The 18503-nt window shown below is 58.7% G+C and overlaps 1 protein-coding gene across 1 annotated transcript in view; it reads right to left on the bottom strand.

Annotated features, from left to right (window-relative positions):
• The window catches only part of LAMC3 (laminin subunit gamma 3), a 57127-nt gene extending 54236 nt beyond the window's left edge, over positions 1-2891 (bottom strand). The window contains exons 1-2 of the mRNA XM_040481197.1: positions 2885-2891; positions 2350-2415 (exon numbers count right to left, since the gene is read on the bottom strand). Of these exons, the coding sequence (XP_040337131.1) occupies positions 2350-2415; positions 2885-2891 (73 nt within the window). The remainder of the gene's footprint in view (positions 1-2349; positions 2416-2884) is intronic.
• Between the last annotated feature and the right edge of the window lie 15612 nt (positions 2892-18503).

The raw sequence follows: 18503 nt of genomic DNA, 5'->3' as shown, positions 1-18503 counted from the left end.
CCCGCCCGGCCGGCCGGGCTGCGGTGGGCGCGGACCCGCCTCCCGCGGCGGGCGGGACCCACGGCAGGGTGGGGAGGGGTGGAGAGGCGTGGGGTGGGGAGGGGAGGGGTGGAGACGGGTGGGGAGGGGTGGGGAGGGGTGGGAGTGGGGGTGGGGGTGGAGAGGGCGGCACCCCCACCTCCCTGGCCGCTCCGTCCCTGGGCGCTCACCCCCACCTGGTGGACGTGCCCGGGAGTGCCCGAGCTGCTTTCTGACCCTGCGGCGGGATCCCGGCCTCTTGGAGCCTCACCGTCCTGGTCTGTAAAATGGGATTGGTAAACACGCGAGATCGTTTCGGCTCCTCGTGAGATTTCAGTGGCTGCTCATAACATGGGAACCGCCCCCCCCCCCAGTGTCTTTTGAGCCCTGGGGTGGGAGGCGGGACATGAGGGTCTTGTTGCCCCGGTTTTTCCCATGAAAAACAAAGTCACCCAAGGCGGATTCGTGGGATGGTTCCCCACGGTTCCGCCTCCCCATTAACTCTGCAAAGTGCTTCAGCTGCTGACTTCTGTTTGCTCTCAAAGCAGAGATTCTAACCTGATGCTTGTGACCAAGGGTACTTGGTGTCATCACAAGTATCACCTCCGAGGGACCTTCCCTGTGCCCCTCCCCCCACTCTCCCCATGTGCTCTGCGTTAATTAAAATCAGTAAATCACGAGGGGCGCCTGGGTGGCTCAGCTGGTTGGGCCACTGACTTCCGCTCGGGTCACGATCTCGCAGTTTGTGAGTTCCAGCCCTGCCTTGGGCTCTGTGCTGACAGCTCAGAGCCTGGAGCCTGCTTCAGATTCTGTGTCTCCCCCTCTCTCTACCCCTGCCCTGCTCACGCTCTGTGTCTCTCTCTCTCTTAATAATAAATAAACGTTAAAATTTTTTAAAAATTGGCAACTCACAGAAGAAAAGCCACATATTTATATCAATGGATCGATAAAATTGAGCAGCCCTTCCCCTGCCCCCCCCCCAATAAACCTCTAAGGAAAATAGAAATAAATGCCCTAACATGCTAAGGACTATATTTCAGCTGCAGCCTCTGCAGCTAGGGTGCCTGATGCAAACTAGGTCCTGCCAGCCAGAGGTCCTTGCTTGCGATTTGGAAGGTAGAAGTGGGCAGAGGTGGATTTCTCTGGTGGCAAGAGGGGTCACAGAGGAGGAGGTTTCCTGCAGCAGCATGCTTCCTGTATCTAGCTCCCTGGGGTGGCAGCAGTAGGGGCGTCTTGGCTCCTGTTTTCTGGCCCCTAGATTGCACTTAAAGGGTGAGCTCCCAGAGCCTCGGGTGGTGGCAGCTTCCCAGGTGGGTCAGTTCTGCAGTGTCCCGGCTGTCAGCCCTTCCAGGCCTTCCAGCCATCCCCTGAGCACTTCATTCCCTGCATTCAATCCTTCCTGTTGGAAATACCTAAGCACCTGCCAAGTGCTTGGCCCAGAGCCCAGCCAGCCTGGAGTAAGGGGCGGGGATGGTAAACTGCCATCACTATAATGAAGACAAGGTCGTGCAGGCGCTGAGAAACAGCCTGATGATGGTCTTCGAAGACATGTTCTTGCTGTTTTCTAAGACAGGTGGTGGCCGTGTGTTTACAGTCCTTTGTTCCTCAGCAAACGTGTCGTTGCCCGCTGTGTATCCTGCACTGTGCTGGGGCAAGGGCACAGGGGAGAGTTAGACACCTCTCTCACAGCATCTCTATGGATAGATGTCCGTGAACATCTTGGGGCTTGGGGTGTGGGTGTGGGTAGGGGTGGCTACTTCTGCCTGGAGTTGGAGCGTGCTTTCCAGAAGAGGTGATAAATAAACTGAGTCATAAAGGAGGAGTAGGAGGAAGGGTAGGAGGCACAGCATGTGCAAAGTCTCAGAGGTCACTGCGTGGGGCCAGTCTGTTGTGTATTTGCAGCTCTGGGTTGGGGCATTGGTCCTGGGGGCTGAGGCCAGGTGATGTGGAGTGCGGGGCTCCGGGGTGATGAGCTGGGGCTTCGTCTTGCAGAGGGTCTGCGGGAGCTGAGGGTTCATGGGGGCAGGGACTTCGTGTGCCTCCCCCTGGTGTCCCCAGGGTCTGCACCGAGTGTAGTTCAGGGACTGTTTGGGGAAGAGCAGGAGCCACACAACTGGCAAAGGCTGAACCTACAGGGACTGGGCAGGAGATGATGGTTCCTTCAGGTGGTGCCAGCTGGGTGTTCACCGACCTTGCCCAGTTCCTGGCAGCAGGACCATCCTGCCTCTGCTGGCGGCCTCAGTCGGACTCAGCTCCCAGGAGGTCCCAGGCTCCCACTTGCCTCCTGCTTTTCCAGTGTCTCCTGCCTGAGCGGCACACACAGCTGCTCACGTTCTCCCAGGAACCACCACCAGGTGGCGACATTGGCCACACTACCGGACTGGCCCCTCTCGCCCCCTGGCGGCCAAGAACAGGTCGGGCGTAGGTCCCTGTGTGGTGGAGGGGGGGTTGGGGGGTTGGGGTGCGGAAGGATAAAGTCACTGGGTCCAGGGTGCTGGCTGTGCGAATGGGGAAACTGAGGCCCAGAGAGGGGAAGTGGTTTGCATGCATGAGCCCCATGCACAGAAGGACATGACCAGGTCTCTCCCATCCCAGGATGGGAGTCAGGGAGGGGCTCAGAGCCACAGATGCCTGGAAGCAAAGTGTGGTCCCCGAAGCGTGGGGGTGTCTGTGCACCCACAAAGTCTCAGGATAACTCCCCAAATCTGCATGGCAAAGGGACAGTGAACACCTCTGTGACATCAGGAAAGGGACCTTGAATGAGCAGAACTGTGGACATCGCCATTTCGGACACTGGACAACACGAGGCGCACTGCCAACTGTCCGTCAAGAGAAGGCTCGGGGTGTCACCTCCCAGCAGACTCACTCATCATGGCCCGGTAAAGGCCCTGCCACCAGGGGCCCCTCTGCACACTTGTGACTGGCCGGAAACCTGGTCTTTGCAGGCCACGGAACCTAGGGGCCACGTGGCCTCAGTTTCCCCACCGCTAGAGCTTTCAGACCCAACCCCATAACCTGCCCATGGTCCTAACCCATTTCCGAGTGGTGGCAGCGAGCCCAGGAAGGCTCTTCAGCAGTGGAGCCAGAGAACATTTCCTTTAGGAAGATGGATAGGGTGGAATCCCGGGGAGCCAGCATGGAGGTGGGAGGAGGGGCCGGAACCTGTGTGTGGCTGACGGGGGCTGGGCCTATGCTGGGGACCTAGGGAATCTCTGCAGAGGCCCCGCGTCCCGCTTGGGGCAGTGAGGAACCGCGGCCGACTTCCCTCCCTGCAGCCCACCTACCAAGGGTTAACACCTTCCAGGCAAAGAACGGAAGGAGAAAACCGCTGTCCTGATTTGCTTGATGAACGTTAATTAAAAGGACAGAAGATACCAGACCCCTTCAGGACAGAGATGAAAGGCCTGTTAATTAAATCTGGGGAGATGGGGCCAGGACCCCGCTGATCCCACCTGACAGCTCCTCCTTGGAGCCCGGGATCGGGGTGCTAGCCCAAAGGGAAAAGTAGCCCCCTTCCCCGGCCTTGAGGCCCTGCCCTGATGGTCACTCGGGTGGGTCCTGCCCCTCTGGGGTGCCTCGTTTTCCCTATCTGGACAGCAAGAGCATTGGCCGAGGTGGTTTCCCATGACACCCCGTCTGGCTCCAGGGCTCTGTAAGTCTGTGCTCTTTGTCTGCGTGTCTGGGCCTCAGTCTTCCCTTCTGTTAAGTAGGGAGACTCTACCTGCTCAGCGGATAGGCAGACAAGGCGTGACATCAGGCTTGGGGATCTGCCCGGGGAATTTAGTGACTGGCTACAGCTGGCCCCCGGGCCCGTGCTGCCAGGCCCAAGCCCGTCTGTCCGCACCGCGACCACCCTCCTGGGGCACCATCCCGGATCTCTCAGCAAGGACAAGGTGGCCACCACAGAGGCTTCCCGGGGGTCGGGCCTGGGCTGAGTGCATCACATGCCCAGGTAAGCGTAAACAGGGAAACTGAGGCTCAGCCAGAGGCAGTCCCTTGCCCAAGTCAGTGACGGAGCCGGGATTCAAACCCCGATGTCCCTGGCTCCAGAACCTATGCTCTTTTCTCCTTGACTCTTGTTTCATTCATTAATTCATTCCTTCAGGGAGCAGCTGTGCTGGGCGCTGGGGTTGCCACGGCGCAGGCAGTGGGTGGTCCGTGAACTCAGGGGGCTTCCTGCGGGATTAGGGAGGGAGACGGTGACCCAGGAAACAAACTGATGAATCAGGTGGTGACAGGTCACGGTAGGAGCCACAGAGGAAATAGAAGAGGGGATGGGATGGACTCCAAAAGGGGATGAGTTTTAGTTTGGGCAATCAGGGGAGGCTTCTCGAAGGAGGCGACAGATCGGCAGAGACCTGCAAGATGGGATGGGGGCAGGGTGGGAAGGGAGGGCTCCCACTGATGGGAGCTGACAGGGGGCCCCTCAGCTGTCAACCTCATGGAGCATCCTTTCCCTGGAGTTAACAAGTTCCGACAGGCCGAGGGACATGGCTGGCCTCGGGTATGGCACCACTGAGTCCCCCCACTGCTGCTGTGCCCAGCCGGAGCAGGCCTGAGCCCAGAATGAGCCAGCCCTGGGAAGCCCTTCAAAGGGAGGGGGCCCAGAGGGACAAAGAATGCCCCTCTTCTGGGTGGTTTGGGGACCAGAGTCTGGGCTACAGAGGAGGCTCCCTGGACAGACATTTACTGTGTCCATGTGCCAAGCCCTGGGGACGGAATGATGGCAAAACTGTCCTTGCACTTGGGGACCCAGATGATAAACGGGTAATTATAACCCAGAGCAGTCAGGTAAGCCCTGGGGCGGTGAGCACCCAGTCTAGAAAGGCCAGGGAAGTCTTTCTGGAGGAGGTGGGGTCAATGGAGAGCTGGAGGGGAGATGGTCAGGAAAAAGGGACGGGGATGGGCATTCCGGGAGAGGGAACAGAAGGTGAAAGGCTCAGAGGCAGAACTGTGCAGGACTTAAGGAAGCTGTGTGGCCGGAGGTGTGAGTTTGAGAAGAGGCAAGGTGGCGTGACAGAGGTGGGAGCCGGGGGACGGGGGTGGGGGGCGCAGCACGACATGTCGTGCTGAAGAGCCCACACTTCACCTGGGGGCAGCCGGCGACTGTGGGAAGGTTTCAACAGAGACGAGACGGAGCAGGTTTTGTCCTGGAAAGCCCTCCCTGGCGGCTGCAGGGAGAAGAGAGTGGGCTGCAAGGGTGGGCGCCAGCTGTCTGGAAGCTTCTGTAGGAGCCAGGGAGAGAGGGTGGTGGCCCGGATAGGAGCAGGGCCTATCTGGGCAAGCTCTGGAGGTCCCGGAGAGGGAAACCACCAGTTGGACCGGAAGGAGGTCTCTGTCTGGGCCACCTGGGGAGGGGTGCTGTCCTGAACTGGGGCACAGGCTGAGAAGCAGGTCCGGGGAGATGGGGAGGTCACTTTTAAGTACTGACAGCATCTGTCCTGGAGATCATCCAAGAGAGGTCTCCAAGAGGCCAGACTCTTCTCCCTCCTCGGCCCCTCCCTTGCTGTGTGTCCTTGGGCAAGTCCCTTCCCCTCTCTGGGCCTCAGAATTCCCACCTGTACGCCAGAAGGTGGCACAGAATGGCCACTGAAGCCTGTCTGGAGTGGCTTCCCCTCCCTAAACCTCTCCCGGGGGTCCAGGCTGCCCCCTCGCTGGCGAGAGCCTCCCCCGCTAGACCCAGCCTCTGGCCCCTGCTAGTCTGGCTCCTACTTCCTCTGGGCACACAGGGTCTAGGACAGCAACTCGTGGGCCTGGGACTCCTTGAGGAAATGCCCGTGGCCAGGTCCACGCAGGCTGGCCCTGCCACGCCCACGCAGGCTGGCCCTGCCACGCCCAGACCTTGCCCACACACAGCTGAAGTGTGTGAGTTGCTGTTCATGGATGGGCCCAGCCAGGGCTCCCGGGACCGTGGAACCCACCCCGTGGGTAAACATCCAAGCTGCCCCCAGTGTCTAATCCCACCCCGGACTAGGGATCCCTTGAGGGTATCCCTGACTCACCCCCTGGGCAGGTGGCAGACTGGGTGCTCACGCGGTGTGAATGAACGGATGAGGAATGAATGGTGAATACATAAATAGTACGTGAAGAAAGGGCCCACACGCCCGCCGTCCTCTCCCGCTGGCCACGCTTCCCGGCCACGCCGGCCTCCTCCCCCAAACAGAGCGCATTCCTACCACGGGGCTTTTGCACACGCTGTGCTTACGCCTGGAGCCCTGTTCCCGGAGATCTCGGCAGCCCTTCCTGCCCCAAGGTCCCTGTATGAAGAGGCCGTCGTCCCAGAGCTCCTGACAGTCCCCTGTGCGTCCTACCGAGGTACGCTGCATTGTTTTGCTCCCTAACCTTCGCCACGCCAGGGGCGCCAAATCTGCACTCGCTAGTTTTCCTCTGGTCTGTCTCCTCCATCAGACTGTGAGCTCCCTGAGGGGGTGGGCTGTGCTGCCCTCCCCACCCCTGCTCAGGGCCCAGCAGGTGCCCGTGTGGGATGAATCAATGGAGACGTGGTATCCATCGGGCGCAAAGCAGCAGAAGCAGGGGTGCAGAGTGACCGGCTCCTTGCAGACGCTGGTCCTCACCAGGGGTTCCCCCTGCAGGGAAAACCCGGCCGTCAGACATAATTTCATTTCAGAGCTTTTTGTGCTGAGGACAAGGAAACAGCAATTATAAGTCAGCAGCAGAACCCAGCAAGGAAGGGAAGGGCACGGGAAAGCAATACTGCCCTCCGGCTGCCCTCGGGATTCTGAATCGGTGCTGTGAACACCTCTGGGACCATGTTGGGACCCCCAGGCCTGAGTTGGACCCCGTCTGTCTCTAGGGCCTGGCACCACCCTGCAGGGGCTCCCATGGCCTTTGGGTAAAGGCAGCCCCTCAGACTTTACCTCCTCAAATCCCAGAACTCCTGCCTCATTGGCCAGCCTCTTCCAGACACTCAGACATACTAGGTCTCCTCCTACCCCAGGACCCTTGCACCTACCAGTCTCTCCATCTGAAATGCTCTCTCCCTGATTCTTGTTCGTCCTCTTGGCCTCAGGCTCAGGATAATGTCGCTTCCTGAGGAAGCCCTCCTCCCCGGTAACCCGCTCCTGATTTCACATCGCCTCTAATAGTCATTATCAGTCCCATGTTCTTTGTTCCCACTAGACTGCCACGCCCGGAGGGCAAGAATCATGCAGTTTCCTGCTCTGTTCCTGACACACACCCCAGGCAGGATTCACACAAGGTGGTCAAACGCAGGTGAGCGAGCGAGCGAGCGAGCGAGCGAGGGAAGGAAATCGGGTGCAAGGAAGGAGGGAGGATGGACAGAAAGCGGGCAGGAAGTAAGGAGAAAGCCGTCTGGCTGTGAGGCCCAGGCCGTGGTTGGGCTCCTCTCCCAGCGTGCGGGCCCTTTAAGGGGGTGAAGGCCAAGGGCAGGGAAGAAGCTGGCAGGCCCAGGACGGGGAAGTGATCTACTCCTGCGCCTCTGCCTTCACGTGGCTTTATTTTGAAAACGTGAACTTTACAAATGTCAGGGAAAGGTGGGATTCTCAGCCGGGGACCGGGAGAAGCCGATTAGCATTCCCCGTGCCAGCGCTAATGGGGCCGTGCATAGGCTGCGGGAAATTTATGCCGCCTGCTGGGGCCGATGCTGAGGCCAAGGCAGGAGAGTCTAACACATAAAACGGCAAGGCTGTCAAATCTGTGCGTCCCCCAGGAGGACACGGGGCCACCGTGGGGACGCCCAGAGGACGGGAGGCGGGCGGAGTAACCCCCGCAAGTGGTGGAGGCCACGGGGGGGCCGGGCGGGGTGAGGGGACCCCCCTGTTTGCTGCACCCCGGGAGGGGTGACCCCTCATCCTCCCTCCATCAGGCCGGGCCCTATCCCTGCCCACTCATGGGGCCCTGCTGGGGAGGGGCATGCTTCCGATGAAGAGACAGACGGTCAGGGAAGCAAAGTCACTCAGCTGGGCGGGTCAGGCCGGCGGCCCCCTTACCCTGCCCTCCCCCACCTTCCCCAGTTTCCAAGACAAACCTCGTTTAGGACGGTCCCCACCATCAGCGCCCAATTAGAGTCCCCTCCGAGCGCGGGTAGGGAGTTCTGCATGGGCTTGGAGCACTAAACACACTCTTCCCTCTGCTGGAACACCCTTCCCCACCACACCCTGAGACCAGCCTGCTCCACGGTTTACTGCTGTCTGTGCCCACCCCGCGGCAGGGGAATTTGGGTCTTCAGCGAAGAGAATTCTTTGCAAATCACCTTTCGGGCACTGCGGGGTCTTGGGGATGTGTTGGGAGCTTTCAGGCTTCCATCTGGATCCGTGTGTGTGTGTGTGTGTGTGTGTGTGTGTGTGTGTGTAGGAGGAGGGACAGTGCCCGGATCTGACAGGGGAGGGAGGCCCCGGGAGGCCCGGGCCACGGCAGGGCTGTCACAGGCCCCACAGCCTGGCTGGGCTGAGGCCAAGCAGGCCTCAGAGCCCACTCTAGGACCGGGAGACACAGAAGGTGAGGGCAATTGAGGGGTTGGCAGGTTCGGGGCCTCTGGCCCCTGGGGGACAGTCCCTGAGGGGCTCAGGAAGATGCTTTACAGATCACTCCAATCATGGGTGCAGGAGTCCGTATGAGACGAAGGCCCCAGAGCAGCCAGGGAGGGGAGACTTGAGGCTGGTCCCCAAGGCTGTCCAGCTGTGTCCTCTCGCAGGCCGCGTCCTGTCCCTCAGAAGAGGCGGGGGCCTGGGACAGTGCCGGGGACCAGTGATGACCCCGGGCCCCAGCCACTGAGTCCTTCTGTCACCCCCAGAACGGGGCCTTGCTGAGGGCAGGGACGCGGTCTGCCAGTTCCCGAGACTCGTCACACCCTAAGTGCCGGGTCAGTGCTGTGTATGGAGTGCGTGCCCAGCCCTGTGCCCTGAGCCGTGCACAGGGTCTCCTCCATGTTCGAAGCCACCCCTGCTCTCAGATGAGGCAGCCAGGCTCGGGGACGGGGGACCTGCCCGGGCTCCCAGGGCTCAGAGGTGTGAGCGCTTCGTTCTGAAGACGTAGTTGGACTCCAGAGCGGAAGCACGGCTCGGCCGCTGGCTTGGGGTTCCCGTGGGAGGGCCAGGCGGGGGGCACATGTCACGAGTCGGCCGTGTTCTCCACACTCAGAAGAGCTAGCGGGGACCGGGCCTCTGGAGTCCCTGCAAGCCAGCGGCCAGAGGCTCGGGCTTGGGTCCTGAGTGGGGACTCCGTGTCCTGGTGACAGACAGAGGCCAGGCAGGGAAGCCTGCCAGCGGAGGCCCCTAAATAACGGGGAGTGACCAGCATGTCTGCTCCCTGTCCCAGTCGGGGGACAGGCTCTGCCTTCATAACGCGTGATCGATGGGCCTAATATGGGACTGGAGACGGCGGGCTGGCAGCCCCGGCCCGGCCCGCCGGCTGCCATTTGCCCATATATTTATTTATTTATGCATTCTCCTCCGTGGCAAAGGCCCAAAGACAATAAAAGAAATTGAATTGCATATCAGATGGGACATCAGAGGGAGATATGGCCATAAATCGCGTCGTATTTATTCCATAAATATCAGCGCCTCCCGAATAGCCAGTGCCCGTTATGAAGTTATAATCAGGAATCTGGTCCCATGACGCTCACCACGGGCTCCTCCCCCACTAGACAAACAGGCTGGGTCCCCAAAATAAATAACGGCTTCCTCCGGCCACCTGCCCCCCACCGAGGCAGGCATCTGCGTGCCCGGACGCTGCCTCCGCCCCAAGCAAGGAGCAGAGTCTACAGGAAAGGGCAGGAGGAGGCTGGCTCTGCAGTGTGCCCAGGCCCTGGGGGGTGGGAGGGGGAGAGTTAGCTTCTCCAGGCCCTCTCCCCCCGCTCCCCCTGCCCACCTGCCCCGCTAACCCCTGGTCGGAGCCGTCACTCCCTCCTGTCTCGCTATGCCGGTTTTCTGCCCAGGTATCCTTTCCATTCAGTAAAATGCACACGGTAAGCGTGCGGCTTGATGAATCCACGCACGCCTTCCTTAGTGCTACGTCCCCGTCGCGGGCACCCCTGCAACGGAAGCTGCACTTCTGTCCCCTCGGGTCATCTCGCAGGTTCTAGAATTTCGGCAACCTGCAGTCGCGTCGCTTGTGTTCTCCCGTGTCTGTTTTCTCGTGGGTCCTGTGTCAGCTTCACCTCCATCCTGGGACCTAGATCGGTGCCTGGCATAGGACAGAGGCTCAGCCAGCGTGGGTGGGACAACTGAAAGGAGTCAGCGGCGGGTAACGTGGCATTTTGACCTGACTCTTTTTAAAGGTGGAGGTGAAATTGACACAGCACAAAATGAACCATTTTGAAAGTGTGCAACCTGGCGGGGTGTGGAGCATCCTCGCTGCTGAGCAGCCACCGTCCCCGGCTTGTTCCAAACGACAGCCTTTCGGATGTGGCCTCATCAGCCTGTGACGTGGCCTCACTTTCTCTCTTTAGCAACCGATGTGTCTCTGAGGTCCTTTCCGGCTCCCTCCCAGCCCCGGGTCTTCGTGTGCCCTTGAACTTCTCTTCTCCGGTGTTTACGGATGGTCCAAACATCCCACCTTGAAGGTTGGCTGATGTGCCCAGCACCCTTCCCGGGGAGGGAAGCGTCTGGTGGGGCTCCCCCTCCCCGCCCCCTGCTGGCCGCTCTGCCTGGGTCCTCAGGTCCCCTGGGCAAACTTTGGCTCTGCCTGTCTCCCCCGTGCCCCTGGCGTCCCTCATCAGCCTGCAAGAATCTTTCCTTTCCTTCCCTTTGGCTAATAACTGGGGCAGGGGAGGAGGGCCCAATTTATTCGGCAGCAAATAAAGAACTGCCATGATAAAGTTGGGGGGAGAAAGTTTAAAGGAGGAAAAATACCTTGGGTAATGCCATCTCCTGCGTCTTTATATTCGGAAACGGATCGTTCTGGACGCAGGCAGAAGGCCTGATTTAATATCCTCATGGAAAATACTGCACCTGATCCAATTACCACGGGAATTTTGATACAGTCAGCAGTCAAGATGAAACGTTCAGAGGCGCTCGCGGCAAGAGTAAACACAGAGACCGAATTACCCCGACTCCTCTGGGGGCATATAAGCGGTTCGGGTCACGGTAAGGGCACCTCGGGCCAGGCTGGGGGGCTCGACTGAGGCCAGCGTGCTGCCGTCGGCCCCCATGGCCACGCTGGTCAGTCCCTTGGCAATCTGTCACGTTGCCTTCTAGCCAGTGGGAGCCCTCGGGTTGGAATTCCGGCGTGGCAGGCGAGGGCCCACGCGGAGAGGTGTCCCCACGCACCCTTGCCAAACCCTGACCAGGCTGCTGCCTGAAAAACCCTCCGTGTGTCCTCCTGGCCCAGTCTCCAGGCCACCAGGCTGGCTCTGGCTCAGCCACCAGTCAGTTCTCCCTATTACGTGCACTCCGAGCCCTTGCCCTTTGCTGCACAACATTGGCCGTGACTACAATCCAGAAACATCCGAGCTCTGCCTACTGAACATCCGTCTCCCCCGCTGGATTTGGGCTGCGCAAACGTACAGGTGCCAGAGGCTGCTGTGTCTGTCCTGTGCTGGCCACGCAGCCTTGGGGAAGGTTCTAGACTCCCTGAGCCTCAGTGGACTGACCTGCACACATCCCGGAGGGGGCAGGAGGATCCGGCAAGATGCTGACGAGGAGGAATGTGATAAGGAGCGAAGGTTCTACAGCCAGGTTCTTCGGGGGGCCATGACCCTGCTGTGCCACTCACCAGCCCCACGACTCAGTTGCCTCATCCATGAAATGGGTCATCATGGCGATTACACCAGTTAATATCTATCTAATGAGCTCCATAGCAGGGTTACCATGTTGAGTTCCCCACCCCTTCCTGGATTTTGGTGGAGCTCCATGTATCTTTCCCCCCCTTGAATGGGGCGGCAACTAAAAGCCTCGGGGTGTCCCCACCATCGCAGAGCTGTGGGGCAAGGTCTGGATCAAGGCACCAAGTGTTTCCCACCAGAGTCAGACATCAGCCCATTCACCACTAACCCGTGATTACAGCCGGGTCTGTTACCTCTGGAACCCACCTCTTAGGAAGGGACACGGCAGACCAGGTACACAGGAGGACATGCTTGTTTGTTTATTTATTTAAAGCTTAGTTATCTTGAGAGAGAGAAAGAGAGAGCACGCACAAGCTGGGGAGGGGCAGAGAAGAGAGAGAATCCCAAGCAGGCTCCACACCGTCAGTGCAGAGCCCGATGTGGGGCTTGAACCCACAAACTGTGAGACGATGACCTGAGCCGAGATCAAGAGTCGGACGCCTAAGTGACTGTGCCACCCAGGCGCCCCTATTTTTTTTTAATGTTTATTTATTTTGGGGGGGGGGCTGTGGAGGAGCAGAGAGAGACAGTTTACGTACTGAACTGTGAGACGCTGACCTGAATCTACGTAGGATGCTTAACCGACTGAGCCACCCAGGCGCCCGAGGAGGAGGAACGTAACCTCCTGAGTGAATCAACAACCTGGGTGGGCTTTTGTGCACAGAAAAGATTACCCAGACAATGGCTTTGATTTTAAACATTAACATGTGATTCATGAACGTTACACATTCAAAAATGCACCTCTTTCTTGAGCTTTTAAGCTCACTTTACATAGTTACTATTCTATTTCTATTTACATATTTATAAACTTAGCACATTTGAACAATCCTTTGTAAGGGCCCTTTGATAACTGTTTGGTCCCATTTATAAAACTAGTTAATCAAGCGCCTTTAAACATTTTAAGCTGCATGAAGAAACTGAACGTGTTCCGTTTCTTTTTTGGTGTATTCAGCGGTCTGAGAACCCAGCCTCTCTGCAGACGGAAGCATATGGTTCATACACTGCATTTATAAACACTGTTAACATCGAGCACTGTTTCTGAACTTCCCCAGAGCGCAACGTAAAACCCCAATTCGATTTATCTTTTATCTTTTTTAATGTTTGTTTGTTTTTGAAGGAGAGAGAGAGAGAGAGAGAGAGACAGAGTGTGAGCGGGGGAGGGGCAGAGAGAGGGAGACACAGAATCCGAAGCAGGCTCCAGGCTCTGAGCGGTCAGCACAGAGCCCGACGTGGGGCTCGAACTCATGAGCCGCGAGATCACGACCTGAACCGAAGTCAGGCGCTTAACTGAGCCACCCAGGTGCCCCTAAGACCCCACTTCTAAATCAAGCGCTCACTTCCATATTTTAATTTAAATCACAAGGCTGGGCTGGTATCTTAATCAGCAAGATAGTCTTGAACCTTAGAAACGCTCACACCTGTGCACCCTCAAGATGAAGATATTATCGTTATCGTTTTGATTCTCTTAAATGTGTCTATTCTTTTTTTTTTTTAACCTTATTTACTTATTTTGAGAGAGAGAGAGAGAGAGAGAGAGAGAGAGCACGAGCAGGGGAGGGGCAGAGACAGGGAGAGAGAGAATCCCAAGCAGGCTTCATGCTTTCAGCACGGAGCCCAACGCGGGGCTTGAACCCACAAACCACAAGATCACGACCCAAGCCGAAATCAAGAGTCGGACACCTAACCGGCTGAGCCACCCAGGTGCCCCTTAAATATGTCTATTCTTGATTCTAAGCCTTCTTGAGGTTGAACGATGCTAGCCTGGCACGGGCACGATTTTGCTGCACCTAGAGATTTGAGGATTGTGTTCTCAGCTGGCTGAGTGTTTTACGGACCCGCTGGCCTGGCTGGGGCGCCCACCTGCCCAGCCTCCACTTCCCGGGGCCTGGGCCCAGTGCTGGCCTCCCGGGGGCCCCTGGCTGGCCAGGATGAGCCCCTCAGCCCTCATTCTTCTCTCTGCTCACGCCCCCCACACCCCAGTTGATTGGATTCCGCTAATCGGTTTACTGATTCATTCTCCCCTGAACACTTCATATTCCTCCTCTCAGTTAGGACCTCCGCCATGGAGGACACTTAATGACAGATGATTGGATTCTGTGTGCCTCCCAGGGCTTTTGTCACACTTCTGAGGTCACCGCAAGGACGGGGGTGGGGGCTGGGGGTGGGGGTGGAGGCTTGGCCGCTCCCCAGGAGGAAGTGGCCGCGAGGAGCTTGGCTGCAGGACCACGCGGCCACCCCAGTCTCTCCACCTTTGCCAGTCGATGCCCGCGTGTCCTGGGCCACCAGAAGCCACGGAACACTGGGACAGCTGGAAGGAGGCTGGGGAAGGCCTGGGGCTTCGAATCACCCCAGCCTGGACTGCGGGGCAGTTGGCTGCTGGCTCTCTGCACCTCACCTGTGAAGCAAACCGCAGACAAGTGGGTCTTAGAGCTTCCTCCTGGGCAGGGTGGCTGTGAGCACTGAGAAGGGCCTGGTAGCCAGTGAGCCCCAACTAAATGTCAGTCCCTTCCCGGGCGGCAGCTGCATCCAGAGCTCCACCCAGGAGAGGCTGGGACGAGGCAGGAAACGCCTGCTGGTGGGAGGGGCTGCCCGCAAGAGTGCGCTCTCCTCCTTCTCAACAACCTGGTCAGCACTGGGGCTCAGAGAGGTTAAGTAACTTGCCCACAGTCACACAGCTTAGAAAAGGTGGAGCTGGGGGTTGCCCTCAGGCCAGTCTGAACCCTCCGTCCCTTCGTCTTGGCCCCGGTGCTGTCCCCCTCCCTGTGGCTGTGGGCCCCCAAATCCCGGCTTGGGCCGGACGAGACGGGAGCAGCAGGAGGAGGCAGCCGTGACTGAGCTGTTTACACAGCGGAGAGGATTCCCTTCCATCTCCCATCACTCCCCCTTCAATGATCTCACCACCAGGAACCCGAGAGAATCGGAGCCTCTGTGAAGGCGGCATCTCTCAGATGAAAGCTGCAGCCAGCATCCCCGCGATGGGGGCACCTGCTGGCCCCTCGGCCCCTCTCGGGGCGGCTCCCTGGGGAAGCTGGGGGCTGCGGGAAGGGCAAGGTGGATAGGGGTCTCCTTCTAGCCTCCCCTCCCTCCCCGCCAGCGCCAGCCATGGCCTGGGAAGGTTGTCTTGGTAACTCGGGCTGAATTGCTGCTTACCATCTTGCTGGGATTTCTCTCCCTGTGATGAAAGGCTCGTGGAGGGGAGGAGAGGCAGAGCCAGCCCAGCACCCTCCTTCCAGGGCGCTGCTGACTTCATAAGAGATGCCGCTTTTCTGCAGGAAGGCAGGCTCATGATGTGCGGGGCGGGGTGGGGGGCAGGGGCGAGGGTCTTCCTGAAGCCCGGACCCCCACGGGGAAAGTCCTCAGGTCCCAAACACCCTCCCGGGCTGGAAAACCCTAGGGCGAGCCTGTGGCTCTGGGGACAGTGGAGGCGGGAGGCTCTTAAGAGGGGGCACAGCAGCCCAGTGGTTTGCGCAGCGCTGGATGGCCTGGGGCCCCTCTGCTCACGGGCTGGATGGCCTTTCCTGCCGGGTGCCAGGGACGTGATGGCTCCCTGGGGCAGCCCCATCCACATGGGCCGGTGACACCATTGCCAGGATGCTGTGGGATGACCGTAAGCCAGCCTGACTGAGATGTCCACCCCAAGAACCATGGGAGGCAGGAAGCTGACCAGCTTCCTTCGTCTCTCTCTCTCTCTCTCTCTCTCTCTCTCTCTCTCTCTCTCTCTTTTTAACCAGCTTGCAGCATTGCAAAATCATCCGCCTTGGACTCAGAAGGAGCTCCAGACAGGGGGTGCCTGGGTGGCTCCGTTGGTCGAGCGTCCGACTTCGGCTCAGGTCATGATCTCGCGGTTCACGAGTTCAAGCCCCGCGTCGGGCTCTGCGCTGACAGCTCGGAGCCTGGAGCCTGCTTCGGACTGACGTGCCCTGCTATCAAGGAAGAGCATGCCCCACCCCCACCCCTGCCCCGATCTTTACATATGTGGCCATGCGAGCCCAGGGAGGTGACACGACTTGTCCTGGGCTGCCCAGCCACTTGGGTCTTCTCTAGCAGAGGTGGTGGCTCAGCACGGGGGTGAGAGTCTAGGTTGTCCCCACCCGTGGCTCTTTCCTCTGCCAGCTCATCAGCTCCGGCCTCTGTTCGAAGAGACCCTCGCATCCCCCCATAGTGAAGACGGGCAAACATCCACACTCTAACCAGAGCCCACGTGGCCTCAGCTGCGCCTCCGGGAAGTGACCGTGTCAGAGGCCAAACCCCGTCTTGTAACTGACCATCCCCTGAGACACGAACCCATGACCCGAGTGTCAAGGCGGCTGTATTATAAGCACAGAGCTGAGGATGAGAATTTCTCTGATGGGAAGGGGATGGGGAGATGGGGTCGGGGAGGGGTGGGCACTGTAGACATTTTCTGAAGCTGCTTCCTCCTTACCGCGGTGCAGGAGACCGGGGATGTCCCCCAGGGCCGGGGGAAGGGGGCGCGGGCAATGCTTCATTCCTCAGTAACGTTGCTGACCACATTGCTATGTGTTCCCCGCTAATCAGAAGAGACTTTATTTAGTGAGCGCTTGCTGTGTACCAGGCCATCCCTATGCTAGCTGCACGTTGTGGGCAAAGTTATGTCCATTTTACAGATGAGATAAGCGAGGCTCAGACAGGCAGAGTCACTTGCTATCTTCGGTGGTTCTTCCAAGGGCGGGCCCGTGTCGAGGATGTCAGGGCAAGTGATTTTATGAAGGAAGTGCTCCCAGGAGAAGCCAGTCAGGAATGGAGAAAGAGGACAGAGGAAGGATTAGAAGGTCAACCAGAGCTCAGCTGAGGTCCCAGGCTCAGCCTGATCCCGTGAAGCATAGATGATACCCTGGTGCTGGTCCCATCCCAAGACCGGGAGAGGAGCTTTCATACCTGCCCGCCGGCCAATGGCTGTAGATGGACAACGGGGTCCAGGAAAGGGGACTCAGGGACACCGAAGTCTCTACCCTATTTGCTGTAAGTCATGTATCTGGCAGGTGACAGAGCTAGGATTCAAACCAAGCCCTGTCCCCACCTGGGGTTCTTTTTTTTTTTTTTTTTCTCCTTAAGTTTATTTATTTTGAGGAGGGGCGGGGCAGAGAGAGAGCAAGACAGAATCCCAAGCAGGCTCCGTGCTGTCCGTGGGGCCGGATGCACCGCTCAATCACGCGAACCATGAGATCATGACCGAGCTGAAATCAAGAGCCAGATGCTTAACCAACGGGGCCATCCAGGAGCCCCCAGGTCCTGGGTTCTTAACTACCGCCCCACAGGCCTCATCTCTCCCTAAGCTGATGCTTTGGCTTCACTGGGAGGCCGGCTTCCCCTCTGCTTCCTGCTGTCTCCAGGAAGCCAAGAGGCCATGGTGCGGAAGTGACACGAGCATGTAATCGCATGCTTTTATTACACCACGTATCTACCGTGCTCTATCACATGGCCTCACCACAGAAAATACGGCACAGGGTCTCGTGTATTATTTATACAAGGAGACTCTTGGTGGGAGTGCAGGGGTGGGGGGCAGCCTTGGATAATACGCAGATGGCTGGGCACACTCGGAAAATCCCCCGTGCGCAGAGGAACAATTAGACACTCCTGACTTAGGGCCCCTCTCCTCGCCTGGCAAAGCAAACAAGCAGACAAATGAGTTGATTTAAAGAAAATGACTCTGTAAATGAGGTTACGGTTGGTGCAGGGATATGGCAGGAGGAGGGAGGTGTGGGATAAGGTGTGTGAGTGGGGAGCACAGGGGGCGGAGCTGGGCACCGGCTCCACCCATCAGCCTCCCCATCCCCTCCCCACCCCCAACCCCTCCCCCGCCCCGGCAACGCCCACAGTGCTCTAGGGCGTGAGATCCCGGCCCCCTCCAGTTAGACGTGGGCACGTGACCCTTTCTGGCCAATGAAATCCAGAGGGGCCGAATGTGGGTCCCTCCCAGGCCAGGACATTTAAGTGCGGGTGTGGGACCCTCCAGGCGGTCCCTCAAGCGGACGTCTGTCGAAGCTTGAGGGGTGTGAGTGAGGAACAAAGCTTGGCACTGGGGACCCACTGAGAGTCTGGGCTTGTCGCCGGCCTGTTGTGCTCATAGAGCAATTTTACAGCTAAGCAAACAGCTCAAGGGCATGAGGGAACTTGCCCAAGGTCACACTGCCTGGGAGTGGGACAGCTAGGGCTGAGATCCAGTCTGCCTCCACCAGCCCTCAGTGGCTCCCTTCTGTCTCCAGGGACAACGGATTTTTTTCAAAAGACCGTTCTGTCAATAGGTCCTGTCCATCCACATTCCAAGCGTTTCTCAAGCCTCCATCCACTCTGCCTAGACCTCTGGGCTTTGGGGTGGCCGCCCCGGTCTTTCCCTGGGCTCCTCCTCCCCCTCCCACCCCTTGCAAATCCGCTCTTCACTCAGGAACCAGGTCACCTCTCCAGACACGCGTCTCCTTGCGCCACGCACCGTTCAAAGCCCATCGCAGGCTCCCCGGTGCCCCAAAGACAAGGCCTGCGTGCCACAGGCCTCTGGTGACTTCCGTACCTCACTACACCACTCTCCATTTGGGCTATGCCCCAGCCACACCTGCTTCCTTCAGTCTCTCTGAACACCACACTCCTACTGCACGGGCTTCACACAGGCTGTTCCCACCACTTAGAATGCTTGTCCCTGCAATCTTAGCCTGGCTCACTTCCACGA

This window comes from Herpailurus yagouaroundi, unplaced genomic scaffold (assembly GCF_014898765.1).
Source record: "Herpailurus yagouaroundi ecotype Mexico unplaced genomic scaffold, PumYag 160, whole genome shotgun sequence".
Taxonomy (NCBI): domain Eukaryota; kingdom Metazoa; phylum Chordata; class Mammalia; order Carnivora; family Felidae; genus Herpailurus; species Herpailurus yagouaroundi.
Note: the sequence above shows the minus strand (reverse complement) of the source record. Positions and strands in the feature narration are given on the sequence as shown.